The 24,265-nt window shown below is 42.6% G+C and overlaps 1 protein-coding gene across 5 annotated transcripts; it reads right to left on the reverse strand.

Moving 5' to 3' along the window:
- Positions 1-262: 262 nt before the first annotated feature.
- TBCEL (tubulin folding cofactor E like) lies at positions 263-24,265 on the reverse strand. 5 transcript variants are annotated; one of them, XM_085316831.1, is made up of 10 exons: positions 24,220-24,265; positions 22,623-22,737; positions 21,916-22,096; positions 20,074-20,223; positions 17,338-17,477; positions 14,059-14,240; positions 12,710-12,966; positions 10,760-10,886; positions 10,194-10,310; positions 263-4,715 (listed from the first exon to the last, which is right to left on the reverse strand). In XM_085316831.1, the coding sequence occupies exons 4-10, from the start codon at positions 20,204-20,206 to the stop codon at positions 4,397-4,399; spliced, it is 1,275 nt and encodes a 424-aa protein (XP_085172957.1). In that variant the 5' UTR covers positions 20,207-20,223; positions 21,916-22,096; positions 22,623-22,737; positions 24,220-24,265; the 3' UTR covers positions 263-4,396. The 5 variants fall into 5 exon arrangements, with proteins under 5 accessions (XP_085172957.1, XP_085172955.1, XP_085172956.1 ...); XM_085316829.1 differs by lacking the exon at positions 21,916-22,096 and having other exon boundaries at positions 22,627-22,737; XM_085316830.1 differs by lacking the exon at positions 21,916-22,096.

Below are 24,265 nucleotides of genomic sequence, written 5' to 3' on the forward strand. Positions count from 1 at the left end.
GTAAAGCAAAATGACACGGGTTGGAGAAAAAAAAAATGCTCTGTTACTACTTCCAAGGTGCTACAAGTGGGATCGCTCACAAGTGAGGTGACTGAGCCTTAGCAATTAGGGCAGACGACTGACACGAACAGCTARAACAAGAAAATTCTCGGCAGGTTTAACTCTCCCAAAGGCGTGCATAATGTGCGGGTGAGGAGGAGGGAAAAGCTTTGCTTGAAGAAACAAGAAAGTGCTCACAAAACTCTGGAAATCTTTTTCGTGAAAAAAATTTAAATAAGTTTATTGAACCGATCCAAACCGATTACCTAATTGGCCTGAATTCCACCACTAAGTCTGCAAGCAAACCAAAGGCAAATTCTGGGAAGCATATTCCCCATGAGAGAAACCAGAATAAAGAGATGGATTTACAGTTTTTCCTTTTTCTTTAAAATTACATATGGATGTATAATTAATAGAGTGCAAGAATAGAACTTCATGTTTAAATTATATTTGAAATTTCCAGTAACTGCAGAAAAGCAATCACAGAGACAAAGGCCTGAGATGGCAGAAGCCCCTTCTACCGTGGCTCCGGGGATGGCGTCTCCTCTAACGCCTACACAAAGCACCACAATCAAACGCGGGTGGAACAGCTGCCAGGATTACATATTTTAGCCTCTGGGCTGCTTTCAGCAGATCGCTTGCATTTTCAAATCTGTGCACGAACAGAACCTAAAGAATCTCATTTACAAGCAAAAATGGCAACTGATAGAGGCAGAGCCAACGTGTTGCATTTTTAGGTTTACAGACCAGAGGAGGCAAGAGTAAAACAAGAGTGAAACCCCCTCCCTCCGCAGAGGCAACGAGCACGATTAAGCACAGTTCCTCCGAGGTGTCCCAAGTCACTGCCGACTACGCTGTATCATCCACCACCAGTGGGAATGCAACCCCCAGTAAAAGCAGTTACAAAACACACCAAGGGAGCAGAGGACAAACAGTTGCCACACCATACATATTCATAATATTGCTGGTTAAGCAATCCAGTTGTAACATCTGGTCAAAACACAGATATTCAACAGGAACGCATCCGAAAACACAACGGCACAGCATCTGATCTCAACACACAGAGCCGTGTGATACTTTGGTATATAGCTGTTACCTAATTCCTTGTGAACCAGGTGCTTTTTCCACTGCGCACACTGCCTGTGGCAGACTTTTATGCATGAACTAGCATGAACAACAAAACGGTTCTTGACAAAAGTCGCGCTCGGATAAAAGGACACAAAAGCTAGAGAAGCTTGCAAGTCTGTATTTTGTCTTCTTGAAAGAACATGACAGAACTAGGGACCTTTTGCTAAAGCAGGTATGTCGACAAATCGAGGATGCAGACCCTTATAGCATTGAATAGATTTAAATCAGATTTCCTGCCATCTCAGAGCCCTCCCAGATTCTCACGACCCACATTCGGCAAGAAAAGCTATCTTGTTCAGACCCCTCTCCCCAAGACACAGTCCCCTGTGAAGTGGTAACATTGCACAAATACACGACCCTTTCCCAAAAGCCGTATACATGAAAAGTGACCCAATTTGGAACATGTTGTCACGTTTGTGGTGCACCACAACACCTGCTGCCAAAGGTCAAGCGCCTGCACCCAGGAACGGCTCGGCGCTCCGGACATGCTTTTTTTTTTACCTTGGAAGCCAACTGATATATTTGGTTTTCGCCCAACACATGCTCTGCTGGCTGCACAGAAGGTGAATTTACAACACTGGCCAGAAATAAACCTTCCCCTCACGAAGCAGCAAGACTGCAACATCCGCACTGTGACTTTTCCAGATCCAGACAGACCAGGGGATCCGGTTTAGATGTTAACACCAGATCTCCAGTCACTGTGCAGCGCATGTCAAGCTCGTACACCACAAGGTGTTCTCCTTTTCCATTTTCAATTTCCCACCAGGTCTGTCATAAATCAAACCATTATTTATTTATAGTGCAGAGCCAGCGTGGTAACATCATCATTCTGTATGCAGACAAGGGTAACTATTTTGCAGGCAGGCAAACTTACAAGCACATATTTGGTTCTTCTCTAAAAACCCCATTCAATTCTTTAATTGACCTTGTTTATTTCCTTCTCTGAAACAGAGACATTTAATTGTGCTGAAAAGGTTGGTCAATAATTACAGCATCTCATTAATACCAGTTACAATGCCATAAATATACCCACATAGGCAATTACTGCTCTATAGAATTAGATCAGATATTTCTTTTTATCTGCATCAGTTACTTACCTCTAGCAATCCAGCGACTGATGCATAATGTACTYAAACAGGAGGTCAATGGGAGAAATAAGCTTCTAATATTAAACAACCATATCTTCATAAAACTTTGCTTTATAACAAAATATCTTATTAAACACAACTTTTCCTATGCGTATGTATGTATATATCATACATAAGTGTTGGCTTTAGAGTTCCACTATAAGGCAGCAAATGCCTTTCGCTACCCAAATGGAAAATACATCTTCAGTAAAGCTCTAGCTTATAAAAGCATCATCTTATGTTACACGGCTGCCACCTCCTCATTCTGCTGTGTTACGAGTGCCACAGTCCCACAGCCACGTACTGCGGATTCTCTGTTACAAACAGCAAGTCTTGGTCTGTTTTGTATTGCTCATCTCAGTAACGCCAGGAGATGTACATTTTTTTGGCAGGGGGATGAGGCACAAATAATTAACTTGTCTTATATCCTCCCATTTTTATCATTACCTTGGATGCAGAACCCGTCTCTTCTGAACGGATCCTACATCCCAAACCTGAAGATTATGAGATAATACTTCATACTGTCCCCATCCTACCCCACCCCACAATTTAGGTCAAACATGAAGAGAAATGCACAACTTCAAGAATATAAAGGAGCTCAGTGACTGGGACAAAAGCATCATGGGAAAGAAAGTGCACGTGGAGATTGAGAACGCTTAAAAATTAAGGTCAGAAGTTCATGTGTAACTAGAGCCCTCACTGCAGAGCCTGAAATACTTTCTATGCAGCTGCTTATAACTAATTTGAAAAGTCTTCAGCTTGTCATAGTGACAGAGGAACACGGCAGGACACAGTAAAGCGAAACAGCTGTCTGATTTACAAGAGATATAAAGGAATGAGGGTCTCATAGGTAAAGGGAATCTGCTCTAAAGTAGAAAAAAGGGGCTAATTTAAGCAGCAGCACACAATGCCTACAAGGTGCGTGTGGGGGGAAGTTGATAGAGAGAGTGAAAAACTGCTTTACAATAATGCGAGTACAGTTGTTCAGTTACTGAACTTCTATAAACTGATCTGAGTCAAAACTTTCCTAGTTCAGACCCTAAGCAGGGACCCCACAGTCAGGGGCTGGGGAAAGTGCTAAATTTCAATTCTGGTACAACAGCAACATAAAAAAAACTTCAGCTTTAGGCTTACTCTCTCCCAGGAGAGCAATTTTAGCCATTCCACTTTTCAGTACAAACTGTTGCAATGCTAAGTGCTTACAACTGGATCTTTTCAGCATTGCGGCAATGTTCCAGTAGCCAAGGTGGGGAATATACTCTTCAACAGATTCTGTACTCTTACCATTGAACCCCACCCAATGCAAGGCCCACCCATCGCCTTCCAAAATTTCCTTCATAACTTAGATGTCCAAGCTACCTTTGCCTCCAGATTTTCATGTCACAGGATGGGCACAGAAATCAAATCTTTTCATCAAAAATCTGGGTGGGACAGCACAGATACAGACCGCAAATTTTGAAAAGAAATCTTCCTTCTAATAGAGTCTCTTTCATTCTCCCATCTGGTTCAGTCTCACAAACCAGTGGAATTAAGGATGCAGGATGCACCAAATACCTGAGCTCTGATTCAAGCTAAATACTGTTTAACATCCTTTCAGTGAATTCAAGCACAACAAAAGGTTAAGAGACAGCACCTAGCTGGAAAAATACTTCAGCTAGCTAAAGCCACAGTCAGATAGCTAGGCAAAAGGGTGCTCTGTTGTATCAAAAAAAAAAAAAGAAAGAAAGAAAGAAAAAAAAATCCAAAACATACACACAAAAAACAGCTCCCTAATTTATGGGTCCTAGTATTCTTTAGCTTGAACAAGTGACCATTCATGCCAAATCACGAGTATACCGGAGCATCGATGAAAACATCAAGGTATTGGACACTCTGAAACACATGCGCTGAAGTCAATTGCCACTTCAAGGTCACCTGCATTGGATGGTGGGCATGGTTCTCAGATCAGGGCACGCTCTCCGGGCTAAGAAATTACYTGCTATAGAAACACAACCAAAACCTCAACCAACCAGCTGAAATAAAAACCCTGCAAAAACTCCTTAATGCATGTGTGTGGGTGGGTGGGAGYGTGCGTGCACACGTGTGCACGAGGTCAAAAGAGGCTATTTCATTCTGGGCTCCACATAAAGTTTATCTCCATCCCGAATGCCGTAAGAATGCAGTGCTCGTGAGTTGTATTTCATCTCCTCAGGACCAAAGGGAGCTTCGTGGTCCAAGTAGAAGAGCAACATGTTGCTTGTTGACAACTGCACTACAGTTTTTAATTGCTTCTTTAATTCTGCCACAGTCTGATCAAGGCGGATCGACATCTCTTCTACCTTATCCTTGAAGTGAACTTCAACTTTCGCGCTGCTCTGTGGCCGAAGATCCACTACTGCCAAAGGTTCCAACTTCCCGTACTTTGCTACCAGCTCGTGATACCTGAAAAATTGAACAGGTCCAGAGTTATGGTGCAGTTTCTCATACAGCTATCGCACTCTTCACAAGACGCTTTCTTTTCTTTAATACTACTGTTCTGCAGCAGCAATCACCCAAGGATGCTACTAGATTGCAAAGTTTAAATTAACATCTGGATGGAGAATACAGCAACCAGTTTACAAGAGATGTAAGTGAAGATTTCAAAGTGCGACGCATACAAAGTCCAGAACTATTTGACAAGAACTAAGACTAGAACCCAGACAGTGCTGAGTGATCGCCATCTTCCATTTTAGTGAAGAGCTCATATGGTTCTGCTGGAAACATCTATTGGTTTAACTGACAATTCCTTCAAGGTGAGAAGGAAGAATGAAGCTCCCATGAGTAAAGAATATTGCTGTGCTAGAGTTCAAAGCCTGAGGTACCTCCTCTCCTCACACAAGTATCCTGCACAGGAAAGACCAAAGAAACAACCCATTTGCCACCAAATCTCAAAACACTTCAGGGAGCATTCTTACTGTATTTTGCTCACATTAGGCAATGTCCATCCTTGACTCAAGTTAAATGACCTAAACAGACATCTAATAGGAAGAAATCTGGAATGGTATGAGTCCTGTTTTCCCCTCTTCTAGCACAACGCAACACAGATCACATAATGCTTCCCAAGCACGACACTGAAAGGGGAAAAACAGAACCAGAAAGCCCACCCAATCCAGTCACCTTTTCTCACATAGTCCCCAACCTGCACTGCAGCACAGATATCAAGCTGAGTGGGCGCTAGATGAGGGAGGAGGTTATCTCACTGAAGGTAAAGCTCTCACCAACCTGATAGGCTCAGGTCAACTGGTCCCAAAATAGCCTAATGAAGAAAACTTATCAGCAATGATCACTACTGGTGTTCTGCAGTTGTGGAAACCACAGCCATGACTGGAGCAGGATCTGGAAATAACAGAGGACGCTCTGCTTGCAAGAGTCTAAGTCTGCTGCTAAAACGAAAACGCTTCCCTAAGGGGCCTCAGAATTAAACACACAATAACGCAAATGATACAGCCCTCAGTCTAGATTCCCAGTAACGGTGCCTTAATTGCCTGACCCAATTCTCGGGTAATTCTTGGCATTTTTCAGGAGGCTAGCTATTTTCCAAATGCTRCACTTCCACTGAATACAGCATCACTGAGATCACCTGTGTCAAGGCGAGCAGCCACGTATTTTGGAAACTGGTATCATAGAGTGAAAACCGCACTGCTCTGGWAAGGTCGGTACTGCTCTCTATGTAAACGCACTGCGCCAGAACAAAACTGGGACGTTTCACCAACTGACCACTCGCATATACTCTAAAACGACATGGGAATTTTACTGGCATAGCCCTAACGGCTCCACCACACGTTCGACGGACTTCCCCTTAGAGCCAAGCTCGACGAATTTCCTTGACGAGGTCCAGTCCCAAGGAGGCACATGCTGGAACAGAGCCATTCTCTCCCTCCCACCTCCTGCAGCACATCTCTCTCCCATCAGGAAAGGCAGCATCTCCTCTGCCTGGCTGGGAAAGTGGCAAAATGTCAACCCGGAATACAATGCAACTGAAACAACAAAGACCAAGAGCTGCAGAGAGGAGGTAACATTTCAGAGGCTCTCTACTGTGCACCACACAGAAAGCTCTTTTTGTTCCAATCTGACTCTGAGCTGAATGTGATCGGTGCTGTGTCACCGCCCCTCTGGCAAGACAGATGACCCCAGGGACTCACGCTGAAGGTAGGAATGTTCCTGCAGAACAGCAGGCGCCCTGTCTGCCTGGGAAATGAGGTAAGGGCCACGACGCGCTAGGATTTCCCTAGCTTCAGGAACCAAATGAATCTTCTCCAGGCTGGAGTGTCCGAATACAGGCTGGTGCCCTGCTCTCACAGTCAGCCGGGTGACACAGTCAGGCTTGCGCATAAAGCCATTCGTTCTCAGAGCAGACAACGTATTCCCCATATTTTACCCATTGGGCTACTGCCAGCAATAAGAATGCACGCTAGCCAACATGTCACCAGCAGGGAGGATTTCCATGTGCAGTTTCTGCTGCCTCCAGACAGATGCATTCAGCAGCACCAGCCAGTTAGAGCAGGAGAGAGAGCAAATCTGCCCCTTGCCTGCAGCACCAGCCCCTCAACCCATTCTGGGACGTCCTTTAGTCTAACCAATTCTGAGTGCTACAGCCTGGCAAGGGCTTTCTCATGCGCCAACTGTAAATATTGCCACAATTCATGCATTGAGGGAAACTGCACGCCACACAAAGCGAGGCAAAGACAGCAAGCCTGCAGACAGCTGGGCTGCAATCACTCCCTGCCATAACGGCTGTATGCCCAGAGCCGCTTCCCTGAAGCACAGTCTACAGATGAAAGCAAACAGTGCAGAGAGGGCAAGCAGAATAAGGAGAAGGAACAATTTCAATAAGYTGAGAGAGAAAAGTACTGTGAACGTGTTAAGATTACCCAGACGCAAGCTGTAAACTTGTAGATGGTCAGGCAACATTGTCTTAAACTTTCTCAAGTCAAGGAAAGGCAGAACAAGCTTTCCAATCCACTCCTTGCACATTAGCCACAATCTGCCAGCAAAGTTAGAAGTCTAAACAACCGCRTGCCCTCGAATCAATAAGGACGAAGGCACGCTGCTCATGTGGTTCTGTCATATCCTGGTAATAGGCACCTCAGAGACCTACATAATCACCTCGCACAGCCTGACAGACGCTGGCTGCCAGAAAAGATGACGCTGAAGAACCGAGCCTGGCTAAAAGCGGCTCTGATATTCTGCAGATAAACAATGGACCAGGCAAGCCGAGGACTCATTAAAAACCCCCAGAAACAAAGATGTCACTCAAGAAGCCAGCCAATATTGGATTGTACGCTCAGCGCTCCCTTCTATCTACGTCACCCAGGGAGAGAAATTATCCTGCCCGTTTCACTCCTTCTCCCGTCCCTTCCAGCTGTAGTCCGTGAAGAGATACAACACGACCGGGGAGCTTTAACATCAGACAGCATGCTGTTTGTTTATGACCCGCTATGCATCTACAGTCTCGAGGGGAGGGAGGGGTGCTTGCACTTGTAAGACTTCCATGCGCAAATATGTCTTATTCCTCCGCTTGAGGCAGCACTGCAATGCAGATGCCATACCCCCAGCAACAACATGTATTTGTCCTGATTAGATTCTAATTACAAACCACCTTCTGAGAGATAGTACCAGACCTGGGAGCAAAGCAGAGGAAGTTTTAACAACAAACAAACAAAAATTCASTCTACAAAGAATGTCAAATTTCAATTCTTGTCAGAACTGCTGCGTATGAGTCTAGGAAGTGAAATCTGGCCCTTGGCACTAAGAACACCCTCTCAGTCAGCCCTCTGCAGCCTCAYTGAAAAATATTCTGAAGTGGCACACAACCCCTCCAGAAAGAGAATAACCGCCTTTAAGAGCAGCACAAGTCTCTTGGAAACRCTGCATGGATGAAGGGATCCAGACAAAGAGCCCATTGATTAAGAGGAGGACAGTAACAGTGTTTAAAGGTTAAGAAATCAGCAGAGAAGGTAAATCTCATGTATCTACCAAAGCAGCATAAAGAGATAGCATGTTCGTCAATGTATTTCTTTCACCAGTCCAGCTTTATGATACGGGTGTGCGAGAGATATCAGTTTATGAAATGGCCAGAATATGCTGAGCTCACACCTGCAAACACAGTTCCATCGTGCATGGCACTATGCAACTATATGGGCACATATGGCCTGTTCCCGGCGCTTGGGATCTCAACAGTATCATCACATGCAGCTGAAGCTACACTTGGCCACCTCCTCAATAACATATTGCTCCTGTACACGCAAGGCACCACAATACCTTGAGATGAAAGTTCAAGGGAACAAGCAGGAAAAAAAAAAAAAAAAAACACAGAGCCTGCACACTTAATTATTTAGTTTCTCTTTCAGGCCTGAACGACTTTTGAGCTCAGGGTGGGGCACACTATGATTAAAAGGTTACTTGCACCTTAGTTCCCCTCCTACCCTGTAACTGAACACTCTTTCAGTGCCAGAGCCTGCCTTGCCTTCTCCTGGGGAGGGTTTCCAGGTCTCCCCAAGCCATATTCACCAAGAGTTGGACTCAGCTGGAGCAACTGAGCTCATCTGCCATGCAATTCTTCCTTCTGAAGCCATGAATGCRGAGATCTAAAACAGTTTTCTCAGAAATAAAATGTTTTTGAGAACAATCTATTTTAGCAACAGCACTGTGAGCTCGAAGTCTCCATCCCCTTTTCCCCTTCCTCTCCCCTGCATTCCCAGGCTGCACTGCTATCCCTTCCAATGTTTGTTTCAATTTTTCTGCTTGAAGGGCTTCTAAAATTACAAGCCAGGATTTGTCATCAGAAAAAAAACACAGAGGGATCACCAGCTGTGTTGTTCTCCTAAGTATATTAGTAGCATTCACCTCCGAACTGATCCCTAGCATGCCTTGAACAAATACTATAGCTGCTAGACCTGCTTATATTCACACAAATACCACAGCCTCACCCTCCAGTGCAGTCTTCTGAGGCATTTACTATATTGGTAGGTCAAATATACAACTCTTTTAAAAATCAGAGGCAGTTTTACCTATGAATTAAACTAAAGGAAACACTGACAGGCCAGCGAAACACTGACTAACTTTCATCTTGGTGATCCCTATCAGGCAATACCTTTAACCTTCTCTACCTCAGTTTGTCCTTGAACACACACACACACACACACACTTCTCTTACCCCCTTCTGTAAAGAAAAGATTATGAAGTTTCGCTGTTTGAAAAGCACATGAGAGCAAGCGCATTGTCCTAGAGCAAAACACATGTAAATGCAGTAGCTTGACACTCAATGATCCTTCCTCATCCCATTAAGAAGTATTAAGYAGATGCTGGCTTAGAGAAGATACTGACTGAACAGCATCTGTCAAAGTTCATTAGTTTACTAAGATTAACAGATCATTGGGCATACATTTTTGGCAAAGAAAAACCATCAGATTTCTGATTTGCGGGCTTAAAAGTGAGGGGACAGCTTCCTAACACCAGGCACATTCCACGTGCCAGATGGTCAAGAGAATTAYTGTCTTGGCCCGGCACCAGAGAGAAAGATCTGTACTGGCTTTTGGGGACTCCCAAACACAGGTGGATTATGAAGCTAGCCACCACGGAGGCCAGGGAGCAATGAAGATCATTAACTGAACAGTCATGTTGCAAAATGGCACTTGACGTGGACACTTTAAGGCTGAATGTGACTCAGAAGTGATTCAGCAAGTCATCAGGCAACAATCTCAATATGAATGAGATGAACTAAAACAGAATGAGGAAGACAGGACAGGAGGAAGGCAAAGAATGTTTTTTATGGAACAGCTARCCCCAATTTCCCACACAACATCATCTCTTCAGTCACCCTTTCTTTTGCCTTGCTTCCCTTTTGTGCCTGCTCTGCATTTCAGGACAAAGAATTCATACCTGAATGGGACTTCCTCCTCTGGGAACTCCATGTAATACCGAATGAAGAATCGTTCCGAGTCTTCTCGCTCCCCATCGGCAACAATGCTTCCGTTAAGCTTGACAATAGATGGCAACCTGCTTGTAGACACCGAGAAATACATTCAGTAAGAACAGAAATGCAGCCAGGGCAATTAGCACGAGAATGACAGCCAAAAGCTACGTTCCACAACTCTGTCATCAGAAAAATCATGCCAGGTAGTTTAAGCCTCTGTTCCCTCTTTCAAGAGGRCAAGTTCCATGCAGTTTTTCCAAACAGATTTAAAACTAGGCGTTATCATTTGAGCACACACGTGTTGCATGCACATACATGTGTGACACTCAAAAAGTTCTCTGAAAAGTAGAGAATTTAGACTGAACAYTTCCACTTCTCTCCTCCTTTCCCACACAGAAAAAACACCAACTCTTTCTGAGCTGTGAATTCATACACAACAGCGTCTCATAACAGCCTCTTCCTCTGATTACCCATTCCCAGCCATTCATTGTCATTTAATACATCTGCTGAGCAGAGCAAACAAACAACAGACCTGGCTATTAGCAGCTTCCTGCGCTCCTCAGTGGTGTACGACTGCAGCAAAGGGATTCCTAGCAATTTGACTTCCTCAAGTTTGGGAAAAGAATTTAGCTTGTCAATGTCTTCCCAGCAATGCAGACCTGCTTGGAAGAAATGACTTCCTTAAACAAACACAAATAATACATAACATATCAAAGAATATCAGACATAGCTGAAGAACATACTTGACAGGGAAATGTCAACTGAAGCTGCTTGGAGAAGTCAACTTATTGCTGGTGACATACCACAACAAATCTCCTTCATTTGCTTACAAGAGGTAGTAGTTTTAAGTTCTCTCATGTTGTTGTTTAACTCTAGAAGGAKGATCTCTATGGTTGAACAGGGAGTTTAGTTTTTATGTGCCACTCAGTCCTTGGTTTCACTGTTGAATACCAATTAGCATCAGTTAGGATGGCTGCCTCTATAAAGGGATGCTGCCTTAAGCAGTATTAAAGTTACCAGTATGTACGTCATTTTAGAGGTCACTAAATAGCCATCAAATGGCTGTAACTTGCACATGTAACCAACCTGGATCCAGTCTGAACTCAAAATCCAAAGGTAAAACAGTCCCCTTTGYCGTCCCACCATTTAACTGAATTTTAGCCCCCTCAAGATCTGATGTGAGAWAATAAGGCAAGTAGAGGAGGTAAAATAAAAAAAGTGGAGGATCAAGCAACAGTACAACTCTGATCATGTAGTGATACCAACACCAACTGTCTTTGCTTTCTTTTACTAAGATTGCAGAAAAGTTTAATGTAATCCTTTTTGGCTGAATGTTCCAGATGCTTAAACTAACAAAGCAAGTTAGAAAATCATTCTGTCAGAAAACCAATCAGTAGCTTCACCTCTACAGTACAGGAAACAAGAAAATACAGAAAAATTACCACTTCAAAGACAATTAGAGGTCTCGTTTAAGCTCAGCCTATCCAGAAACTGTAAGTTCAAGCCCAAATCTTGTACTGCAAAAGCAAYACAGAATAATAGGCTGTTTTTAGAGAAGAATCAAAATTCCTACAACTACCATGGCATTGTGAGCAAGGTGGGCTGAGAGAGCTTCTTTCTTCCATAGTAGCCAAAACATCTGGTGAGTTTCTAAAAACTGAGCACAGATGAGGGACAGCTTTTGCTGGTGCATGCTCACCCCTTACATGCCACATTCCTACACATACAGATTGGCTTTAACAACACGAATTTCATTCAACGTAAAACACAGGGAACGCAAGGCAAAAGGGATATTCTTATTCCATCCATTGTCAAAGATTTGTTTATCCTTTCCCCAGCCAGAAACACCTAGGGCAGGGAGAGGAAAAGAAGGAAACTATTAACGCAGAAAACTTTTGCCAGTTCATTTTGAATAACTACCAGTCCATGTTACTCTGACTCATCATTTAGATAACGAGTAATTACCAAAATCAGCAAGCAAAGCCATCAGAGACAGGCAAGCTGATTTCCCACCTGTTTTTCTTTCCTAAAAGAAAAGATTTTGCTGTACTCTTCACATCATTGCTTTGCTACATCTGTTTGTGTGGCTTTACTTTAGCTCCATTAGGAAACAGGACTTCAACATGATAGGCTTATCCTGAACACATTTATGAACAACTTTTAGACTCCATTGATAAGCCAGGATAGATTGGGTCAAAAGTAACTGGACGTTTTCTTCTCCACGAGCATAACACAGACATCTCATAAGAGTTATTCTCCAGCACAGCACTTCTGCCTTCACTCATTTTCTCACACTTGCAGGAAGCAAAGTAGACTGCCAGTAATTTACTGCCAGTAGAGATCTAGTAAGTCACCACACCAAGGTAAAAGTTTTGAAGTGCATCAAAACAAGCATTTTTTTCACCTACTCAAGAGTAAAGATTTTGATCAACAGTTGTCACTTACACTGAGAACAAAAAACATACAGCTGACAGTCTCTCACCTGATTTGTGCAAATTGATGGATCGCAGGTTTGGGAACAGCCTTGCTAGAGAATCTTCTGACTCTTCAATGGTTGTTAGGTTGTTGTTAGCCAGAATAAGTGTGTCTAGTGATGGGAACATAATTCCTAATTTTCGAATTTCAGTCCAGTCCTGAAGATTATTGTCAGTTATGTGGAGTAATTTGAGGGACTGACAACAAACTGGAGAACAAGACACTGTTTCATAGTCATTAAGGCACAGAAAGAGCTCCTCCAAGCTGCACAGGGGAAGAAAGATATTATCATCTCAATATTCCTTCTGAAATGATCATCATCTTAGGCAAAGGGACTTGTATATGCAATTTTAACACAGCTGTCTGTAAAGGCTCATGTGATTTGAAACCTCAATGTAGAGATGGCCTTTGAACAGCCAAAATGGAGGGATTCAACCAGGTCTCTACTTCACTCCAATCTACAAGCCTCCTCCAGAGATGAAAAATGCCTCTAAGCATTCCCCTAACCCTTAAAATACTTCTATTAATATTAATTATGTGAGAGACTGCTCAGAAAACCAATTCATATTTGTGCCCAACAAGCCACAAACCCAACTCCCATGGTCATTTTACCTGCTGTAATAGTCAGTGTTCACCATTTAATTTAAAAACGCACATACACAAGGTATACAACACAGACAAYCCTTTTTATTCATATTATTGAGTCAGTCAAAGACTCCCATTAACTGCAGAACAGGTCCTGATAAGTTTTCAGAAACTAAACTGGCTTCCCTAATCCCTGTTAAGCATGTTATCTGCCAAGTGGGATACACTCTCACGATCTTTGCTGCTTACAAAGTGGTATAAAAAGAAAACTGGTATCAAACTGAAGACACCGAGGAATTTTACAGAAGCAGAATGCCACTGCCAAAATGGACCATGGCCAAACCACAGAAATCAAMAAATTATCGCAAAAAAAGCATGATGAAATATTACTTGACAAGTGGCCAGACCCTCAGATTTACATCGCTTTCAGGAGATACTATTACAGGTGTGCAGCATGCCATCCATTCAGCAGTGACTCAGAAGAACATGTGTCACTCCTGAATGTCGGGATCATTATCCACCTCTCAGCAGTAGTGTTTATATGTGAAAGAAGGGCCTTTGGCTTTGCAGAGCCAAACGAGTCGAGCTTAAAGACAACGTGAAACATTCAACCGGCCAGTTTCCAAGCTCCCAAAGAACAATCTCCTTTTCCTCTACTGATCATGTTCGATTCCTCACCCCTCTCACTCATACCCACCACAGGATTTGATAAGACAGCTTTGACCTGCAGGCAGGGAGCACTCCTTTCCGTGGCAAACTCCCCATACTTACTCTGGTAACTCCTGCAGGATTGTGTGCACTGTTTCCCAGGAGGCTTTGCTGTTGTTGAGTACAAGTTTGCGAACACCAGCGAAAGACCCAGCACACCTTCTCTCTAAAACGGACAAACTGAGAGGATTGGAACTCAAGTTTAGAAACTCCAAGTGGGGAACGTTGGACACGATTTTACTGACCTAAGTGAGGAGGGAAAAAACAGAAAGAAAGAAATGCATATCAAGCAGTAATCGGACCTCATGCAATAATATCCCATCTCCTAAAAGGGGCCCTTCAGAATGACCATGAGACAAGAAAATTACACAAGGGAGGAGGGAGAAGATTTCTTGATAACTATCAGTAATTCATACTCCAGGTATTCACTAATCTAGATTGATTGGTTAATTGCTCATTCACTTCAACAGTTCATTTAATTACACTCTCAGAGCAGCTTGATAAGAGAAAGCAGGTCTCTTGGGAGAGGTCATAAAATCCACCSGAACACCAAGCTTAAGTAGCAGCAYGTTAAAGGAGCTAGTAGTATCTTACAAAACTGCTGTAGCCCTGTTTTGGCAGGGAGGCAATTGGTATGTCCCTTGAGTTTACAGTTGTCACACTGATCACTTGCTCAGCTTTCTACCACTCCCCACTAGTCAGAGACCACCCTGTTTTGCCCAATGTAAAAGACAGAAGCCCACTGTACACATAGAATGAATTCCTTAGTAGATTCCATTACTCTGAAAACAGTAGCTTTCTTATAATCAGTTCAAATGTTTAGGCAACTGTGCTTGGGGCTACCTTCTCTTTTTGTGTGTACCAAATGTGTGCATGAGCGCAAATCAGCACAGAAGTACAGAAGGAAGATCAACAGTTGGAAAGGAAAGCCAGATACAGACAGCGTGCGCCTGTAGAGCATGGRCACATAGTAGATCATGTGACTGGTAAGTATTGATCTGAACATCACCTATGTGCAGAAAAATACCGGAACAGGTTAATAATGATCAATTTGTAGGCACCTAAAAGAAGATTAAGTGAGAAGAATAGCCAGCCAATATCAATTTGTAAAGAACATATGACATCCATCTGATTTTCCTCCTCGACTGGAAACTGATTCAGTGAGAAGTATTAGATAAAATGGAACGATGGCTTCTGACATGACCCACATGCCAATCTCACAGGCAAATTGAGGAGTTATAGTCTCTGGGAAATTATAATAAAGTTAAGACTGCAAAACAAAACTCATAGATGAAAGACGGAGATGTTTTAGCAGAGTACTACTTGTTACATTCTTAATGACAAGAATCATCAAATACTATGTGTTTTCTTAATGTTACTATGTGTTTTCTTAACRCCCTAAGGCGGGAAGAGCTGCCATGACACTGGAGTACAAGACTAGAAACCAACGTGAAGCCACGTGGGACATGTAAGATGAAGTTGAGTTCAGGGAAGGTCAAAGTACGAACATCTGGGGAAAGAGATGTTCATCCAGAAAACAGTTACAAGTCAGAAAAAACTGGCTGGAGAGCTCCATTCCACAAGGCACTTAGAATGAGAGGAGATAGGGCAGACCACAAAATACACAAGTCAATAGTGGGGCCCAATTGCAAAAGTCTCATGGGGAGGTTTAACTGAAGCACTGYGCACATTACACCTGAGGTTATTATCCAGCTGCATTTTGCACTAACAAAGCCTCAGTTGATGTCCTGTTTTGGGTACTACACTTACGAATGAACTAGACAAACTGGAAGGACAACACAGCAACAAAACCACCAAGGAGTGTAGAAAACATGACCTAAAATGAACGAYTGGAAGAAGTGGATGGATTTTTTCAGTGTTATACAAAAAGAGGAACAGAAGGAGATATTAAAGTTCTTCACAGGATAAAAAACTGTCATAAAGGGGATTGTAAGGAATGGTCCTCCAGACCTGCTGTGGATAGAGCAGGATATAACTAACTTAATTTAGAGCATGGAAGACTTCAGATAGATAGTTCAGACTACAAAGTTAGCCAAGGAYGGGAACAGGCTACTTAGGGATCTGGAATCCCCACCACTGGCAGCTTTTAAGAAAAAGTTAGGCAATTATCTGTGAGAGATGAGCTACAAAAACTCAATCCTGTCTCGGAGGAAGGGCTGAAGTGCATGGAAAGCCTTTCATTTCCCAGTTTACTGCAGTCATGCAGAAGCCAGTAAATTGTGCCATCCAGGGGTAGTCTAAACAGTGCACCAGAATGAACAAATAGCAGGGTGCAGGGCACAAGTGAACGTACATCTCTCTCAACTGATTAGGAATCTTAATATGCTCACAGCCATGAAACCAGACCAACCACGTGAGCGGGGATACAACAGCTGATCACTGTGGGAGGGGCACTTTTAGGGGTCAGGATAAACCAAGTCAGGAGGTACCATCCCAGTATACGTCTTCAGTACAAAACCATCTTCTCTGGCTCTAATCTCAGCAGRTAATATGGAGTTCTCATTCCTACCCACAGAGATAATACCTTTTAGGCTAACATAGACATAGGCAGGACAGGGAGAGACCCATCCCACCTCTGACTTGGCAACATCTGTACAAGACTTGGAATATTTATGCAAATCTGCATTCACTAGCATTTAAAGACACAGGCGCTTGACAGGATAGAAACTCACAATAATTTTTAGGTCGTAGGTCTTGTTCTTTTTCACATACTTCTACAAATCAACACTATCATAAAAGCAGGAACATTGACACTTGAACACATTGTGATTATTTTACTGGTTTTAAATTGCATTTACCTAGCATATTTCAATCAAGCACTTCAAAACATTTTCCAATAGCATTTATCGTTATTTAATGAGGCCTCAAAATGCCCTATGAGGCAAATGTTATTCAGTTTGTTTTGCAGGTGGGGAAACTGAAGCAGAGAAAGAGAAAGTTCCTTCCCCAGTGTCACAGAATCAGTGACAGAACTGGAATCAARTCCCATTCCTCAGACCTCCTGATTCTTACTCCGTCAACAAGCTGCACTGCTCATTAACCTCTTGACACTTGAAAAATAGTTCTAGTGCTTCCCATGACAGAAAATACATTTGTCATCTATAGGCCAAGATCATAAGTCACAAGGAAAATGCAGTCAAGTGCACAAATGGATTATATTCAAGTTTATCGCAAAGTAAATAAATATCAACTTCAAAGATAAGAAAGAATCTACAAAAAAATAGAAACATGTATCTCCTTAAATGAGAATACTCTTATAACCTGTAATGCATTCACAGTCATAGTAGCAGCCATCAAAGCTATTCAGAAAGTCTTTTTTACCTCATGCCAATCTTCCAGTTTATTGTCAGAAAGATCTAGCTCAGACACATGAGCACAGAAGGCAGCAATTTCATTCTCATCCCCTGCACAGGTTATGCCGCAGCTGTTCAATACTAGCACGCTTGGAAGGTTGAGGCGATCTGAAACAAGGGGAAAAAAGATGCCCTCCAGTCAGCACTGCATTCCTGTTGTTACGGAAGATTACCCCTTGGTCTCAACAAGCACGAAGAAGAGATGCATGAAATTCAGCAAAAGAAAAGGATCCAACAGTAATTACCACAATTTATACATATTCAAGACATATCTGGATATAAATGTATCTTACAACAAGTGTCTGACATAAATCAGGAAGTCTTTCCTCTAAATGTGAAGTATCATTCTGTATCAATGATCATTTACTATATTCATTTCTTTCCACATTCCAGCAAGGACAGACCAGACACTTGTAGTTTATAGCCCATGTCATATCAGTGCTTGCCAGAACTTAAGCTCTTCCTCAGACATCTGCTGTTGGAGACAGGATATGGAGTTACATGGATCGTTGTTGTACTGAGCCAGCCTGCCTTATCCTCTTCTATTTAGCTCACTTTTGCCTACAAACAGCATGGAAATATTTAAACATTTCTCTTCTGAGCTTTTCCTTTTCAAYGCAATAGGATATTTAATACTCTTATGACCTGCGAAAGCTTAGTTGTTTGCTCTGCCTTTTACACTTCTGCTTAAAATTTGCTCTAGTCCCTTCTCATACAGGTAAATATTCTTGCGGCTATTTCACAGGCAAGGACTTGGATCACAGTCACAGCCTGATTTGCTAATGCATAACTGTGACAAATTAAATAGCTATGGATTTGTAACAGAAACCCATAGAAAACCATTTCAACACAAGAAGCTCATGTTTAGACAAAGCACGCCATCAATCTTACAATCTTTCAAATAGAATACAGCTCTCTCACTCACCTCTGTTGAGTACCAAAATCCACTAAAACTTAACAGCAAGCTTCTTCCTAAAAAAGCTAGTCCTTTTTCCTCTCTTTAGTACTTTTTAGTACTTTAGTACTGTAGTCATGACAAYTGCATGACTAGAAAGATATTGTAATGGTAGACTATCAAAGTAATTTTAGTTTCAAGTTCATTAACACGGGGCTTCTTTAAAGGACAGTGCTAGACTTTGGAAATTATTCATAAGGTACTTGTAAAGCATGTTTAAGTCACATTTTAAGACTTAAAAACAAGTGCTCTCTTCTCTGGTAAGCATGTGCTCACACACAAGAGAAAGGGGGTTGACTGAATATTCCATTAAGGTGATTTTCTGTTCTTGTTAATGTTGAGCGACAGGCAGTACATTTTATCCTCAACTGAACTCGGGCACTTTTTTCTCCTCTGTCAAACTCAGTTACTGTAAATTGATCCAGCTAACTTTCATAGCTATTTTCCCCTTTGGGGCTGGTTATGATACAAATTGACCTGATGGAAATTTGAACTATAGTTACAACTCAAGATAGTCAAAAGGTTGTACAAAGAAGTGATGGTTCTGGTGGGATAAATTTGAATCTCAGAATCATCTGAATAAACAGAGAACCAAATGCTAACACCACAGCTTGAGGGAAGACTAAAGCGTGTCAGACTGATCCACTTCAAAAAGCTGTAAATAGTGACACAGATTTTGCATTGAAGGAGGCTGAAGGACACACATGAACAGCAAAGTGCTTCAGACACACATCTGCCTGAAACTCCCTCAAAGCAGCATGGGCAGAAGCAAGGGAGAAAGCAGCATTTCTCCACAATGTCAGTATAAGCTCGCACAGAGATCATTCAGTGCCTTGAGAAGTGAGCTAAAGCAAACCACAAACTGACTCGAGCCGCTTGTCTCAAAAGAGCCTATTTGGAGATTCAGTGACTCATTGCTTSGCTTGATGAATGGCCCAGTCAAGCATACACTCGACTCCTTCTGAATCTGTAGCCATTAATGCACGCTGATAGCACTGCAATACCACTGGCATACAGAGCTACCTGGATACTGAATCCAGTTTTGTGCATTTGTTAAGCCACCTCTGCAAAAATACATGTTGTTATAGCTGCTAGTAAAAATAGTGTCATTGGTCTGAGGAAAATAACTACAGGACTGCTGAATCCTTAAAAAATCAGCTTTGTGCAGGGCCTTCTCCCATCTTTCTTTGACAGGATTCTGTTATGCTAGAAATGAAGTGGGTAGAAAAACTTACTTGAATTTTATAGTAACCAGTTCAGTCACTGGATCTACTTTACCTCTTTGTTAGATGCCAGTCTCTCGCTTCCTCTCCCAGCAATTTTTACATTTCTTTTTATTTGCAAGCAATGTTAATTAAACCCTTCATACTTGAAACAGGCAATCATCCACATCTGAGAGAAGAAGGAAATAAATGCAAAACAGGCCTCCCATAGATAAGAAGGAAGGTCAGAAGGACCAGAATTCAGTGGATATTTGACTCCAGCAACTTGAACTCTGTTCTGTAACCCTACATAATTTTGGTTCCTTCTGTGAACAATGTTGTGCAACTACGCGGAGCCTGGAAATGRTTATAACATACTGATTTGACCAAGATACACAACCGAATAGTAAGAAACAYGTGGTAATACAAGCATAACAGTTCTCTTCAAGGCAATTAAGGGAGGTTCTTCCTTCAACACAAGCAAGAACAACAGGGGAAGTGATCCCACACAAAATTCCACATACGCTCAGAAAGACAGGAACCCTACCTTTCATAGGTGAACCCTGGGGAGTTGCTGGGACATGCACTCCCATACCAGGACCACGACGATACGGGAAGTTCTCAGGGCTGTATTTCTCACAAAGAACTTGCATGAAACTCCTTCCACTGGGCTGGTCCATGCTCCTTTCTTGGACTTCTAATTCGTTAAAAAAAAAAAAAAAAAAAATCAGAGGACATAAACAGTCAGCTACTAATAATCATCTCCAGTAACGATCCTTAGAAACGCAGGACAAAAAGTGACCAGCTGGGTCACGGATTTCATATCTTCTGAACTGTGGATTAATATATTAAGTTATATTTCAAATTTAATCTTCAAGTAACAAATTACTGGAAAGAAAGCAAGGCTCAAGATATGCAAGCACGTTCAACCATACCATTACAGTCCAAGTATAAGACCTCCTGGCCCCACACACTCTTCCAGAACTGTCCAGTTCCCAACACTCTCCAGGCTGCAAGAGAGCATTTATTTGCCTTACAAGTGGACTATGAGATTTTTACATATATTCTCAAAGACATTTACAGGGTTGCAAAGAGGGCAGAGAAGAAGGAGTTGTTTAAGAGTAAAAAATTACTTCAAAGGATGTTTGCATCCTATCACTTCCCTTCTCTCTAGCTCAGGACTTTCAGCCAAGATCGGCTTTGGGGATTCTAATTGCTGTGCTTGGTGTGCTGAAGTTATGGTTAAGTCTTTAAACTCCGATGTAAAATGACTCTCTTGTTGGCTAGCGACAATAATATTTATTCATTATCATTTGCTTTGACAGATTATGACGCACTTCAATTGCATATGTGTGATAGAAATATGCTTCACCCCAGAGATCTTTGCATTACAGCTAGGTAGACAAAATAAAGGTGATGGCTTTAACCATACCTTTTTGTGTTTCAAAAAAAATATATATATGGCCTAACTGTTTATGAAGAAACACGATGGAAAACAGGATAGGCTTTGTTTTTTTTTTAAAAAAAAATCATCCTAATGCAGTAAATAGTCTGGAGCTCAACAGCCTCTGCTGACAAGGCCTCCATCAGTTGGCCCGCAGGGTGTCATGGAAGTACTCAAGTTTGATATTAAGCTCACTAAGGTATCTCAGGGCTCTCATCTTCACTGACAGCAGTGCCTCATTCAAAACAAGTTTTAGCTGGAAAAGCAGTATCACCATTTCTCCTCTGATATTTACAAAGAACTATAATTCTTCCAACCTGCTCACAAGTCTGAGCTTCTAGTTAGAATACAACTGCTGTGTCATGAAACAGTCTCAAGTTTCATTTGGCCAGTCTAAAAAGAAAGTTTTGCTATTTCAATTTTGCAGCTGTTTAACATATCTTAAAGATAAATGTGCCCTTCGTATCCACATGCCACAGAATAGAACAGCAGAGGAAAAAGGACATAGTATATTACATGCTGCTGACCTTTCTAGTAAGATATCAAATGTCAGCTGGAAGTTACTTGGCCCAAAGATACCATGGTGGTCGGTATTCTGTTGTACCCAAGGTGAAAGTAAATTTACCTRTCCCACTTTCCTTCACACATTCTGATCTTACATTTTATTTTATTCCAGAAAAAAATAGAGGCACGTCTGACACGTGCACAGAGTCAAGGGAACCATATTATTTGCAGGTTGAATAGAGCCCTTGCATTCCCAAGCAGGGCCAGCCCCTTATCTCGGGCACAGATGAGAAATCCGCATCTGTCAGTTCTAACTCCAGAAGGTACAAACTTGCAGGAAACAAAYGCAGATTTCCTAGAGTATACAATTAGTCACAGAGTAGTATTTTCATAAATTACTGCATAATTACATTTTTAATATACCAGCAAAACTCAACTCACATATGCATTCTGCACACAAACTGGCAACTCCAGGACTTCTAGAGGAAATCTGTACTTTGAGTTAACGAGGGGACCACGCTTATTTTGAAGTGATGCTGCTAGTCAACATTGAATTAAAAATTCTCTCTGCTGCCAAGAACTTTCCTTTAGATTCATTAAAGGTAAGGATAGATTCAAATTCCTGAACAAAAAAGAGAAGGAAGGTTCAGTTTCCCTTTGCTGAGAACCAACTGTTTAACAAGCTTTACTTTGCTCCTTCGTTAACAAACTACCTAAAAAACCCTCTGTCACAATGGAATTTAGTATAAAGAGCAAACTGACTGAAGCCTGTTAAACACACACAGATTACGTTACAAATATGGACTTAAAGGACTTGTTTTACTGAAAAAAACCAGCTAGCCAACAAACCCTTTTTTAACCACACAGCAACCAATTGTCTGATTCATATCACAGAGTTAACTTCACATCAGTATCTTAGCATGTAGTTAGAATCTAAAAGCAAGTCCTCAAAGAAAAGTTTGTGTTAGAAAGAAGGCATTTAATTTTATGATAAAGCATTCAGCATGTGAGAGGAATGATTCGTATGGACAGCCAAGGCCTTCAGCTGAAAGGCCCTCAAACTAAAAGTAGATTTGGAGCTCAGTGTTATAAGAGAGATGGATACTGGTTTCTAGATGGACATTAAGACATCCTGCTCTGGAACTCACCCACCCATAAAGCTTTCTGTCCTTCACTCTGCTTTTCAGTCAACTCCACTCCTGTTCATCCATGAGCTAACATCAAGTGGGAAGTTCCAAATGAGGAAGACACTTCAATATAACACTAGAGGGAAAAAAAACACCAAAAAATTTCATGTGTTCTCCTAAAACACAAGAGTATTCCAGAACTGAAAAAAAAACCCCAAAACTAACATCATTTATCTTCATCAACTTTCAGTCACAAGCATTTTAAGATTTACTTTAGCAAAGCAATATTACTGCCAGATAACAACAGTGTTAGGGGGGTCCAATTACCTTTCCCATTTCCCTTCTCATTAGATTTAACATTAAGGCACATCAGGCACATAGTTTCTCCGAATTACTACATTACTTAATAATAAAGACTAACAAACACTCAAAAAAGCCATGAGGTATTTCAAATGAACGTCATCTGCACAAGGCAGGATACAATAATTGGCAAGGCGCGTGTTTTCTCAGTGTTTTTCTACTGGTGGTTCAAGGAACAATTCATAACCTAAAATAACTTTGGGGTTTTCCAAATAATACAATGGATTCCAAAAGGTGTGCTCAGATTTCAGAAGATGTTGACAAAAGTTTTTGTCTGCATTTAAACATCCTGCTGAAAGGCTGTGGCCTGAATGACATACAACACACTAAGCATTTACAAGAAGGGTGTGAACCTGACTTGAGATGCAGTCTGGCTGCTTCAGATGATGAGGGAAGTGCAAGAAGGACAAAGGCCAAATGAAACAAAAATGACACAAAAATATTTCTATTTCAGTGCTATAAAGCTGACAAAAGTAAGACCTGTCAGAAGAATTACATTGCYAATGATATTCTAATGAATTCCAATGCTATCTGAATGTCTTCAGAGCAGTTCTCAGTCAGTCACACACCTAACACATTTTGACATGTTCATTTAAAAAAAAAAAAAAAGGTCTGGATGAAATGCCACACACATTTGCCTAAAGAAGCTGGTACGTCCTTCTATGACAAGATTCAGGGAAATCACTTTTGAAGAGATCTGAAGATACAGATGGATAAAAACCATCGGGGTAGGCGGACACGCACTTTGATTGACCTCAGCAAGCTGCCCGGGTACACGAAACGATGCCAGAGGCGCCACCAAAGCAAGCCTGGCTATTTGCTCGCCTGCCGCAGGCCCGCATCCCCAGAAGCAGCCGATGCCAACGCGCAGGCTGGAGACGCCGAGCGTGCCGCTCAGCGTGCTTCTGGAAGGCACCGTGGGGCCCCAGCAGCCGGTGCCAAGGCCACCTGCGCCGAGGGCCTGCGCGGAGGGCGCGGGTGTCACCTCCTGCCCCGCAGGAAGCCGCCGGCTCCCCCCTGGGCATCCCTGCAGGCGGAGCGACGCCTGCGGCCCTGAATCCCAACCGAGGGTTTTCCAGGAGCTCGGAGAGGAGGGACAGCGCAGGGCGCCGCAACCCGCCGCGAGCATCCCCGAAAGGCCAGACGCGCCCCCGGCCCCGAGCGCCCCCAGCGGGCAGGAGCCGGGCGGGGCCGCTGCCCTGCCCGCCCCGCCGCGGGGGGCCCGGCCTCCCCCCGCCCGCGGCCCGGCCCCGCTCACCCAGGCCCGCCGGCCGCGTCCCGCATTGACCCGGAAACAGCTCCGC

The sequence above is a fragment of the Rhea americana genome, unplaced genomic scaffold (genome assembly GCF_003343005.1).
Source record: "Rhea americana isolate MKP2758 unplaced genomic scaffold, rheAme1 scaffold_48, whole genome shotgun sequence".
NCBI lineage: Eukaryota > Metazoa > Chordata > Aves > Rheiformes > Rheidae > Rhea > Rhea americana.

Bases quoted from the DNA above. Each gene is read 5' to 3' on its own strand.
- TBCEL (XM_085316829.1), bottom strand. The intron at 17,478-20,073 runs GTAGGGTTCCTG...CCCTTGTTTCAG, and splicing joins CCAGGGTTCACCTATGAAAG to ATCGCCTCAACCTTCCAAGC. The intron at 4,716-10,193 runs GTATGAATTCTT...TCAATTTTTCAG, and splicing joins GAGGAGGAAGTCCCATTCAG to GTATCACGAGCTGGTAGCAA.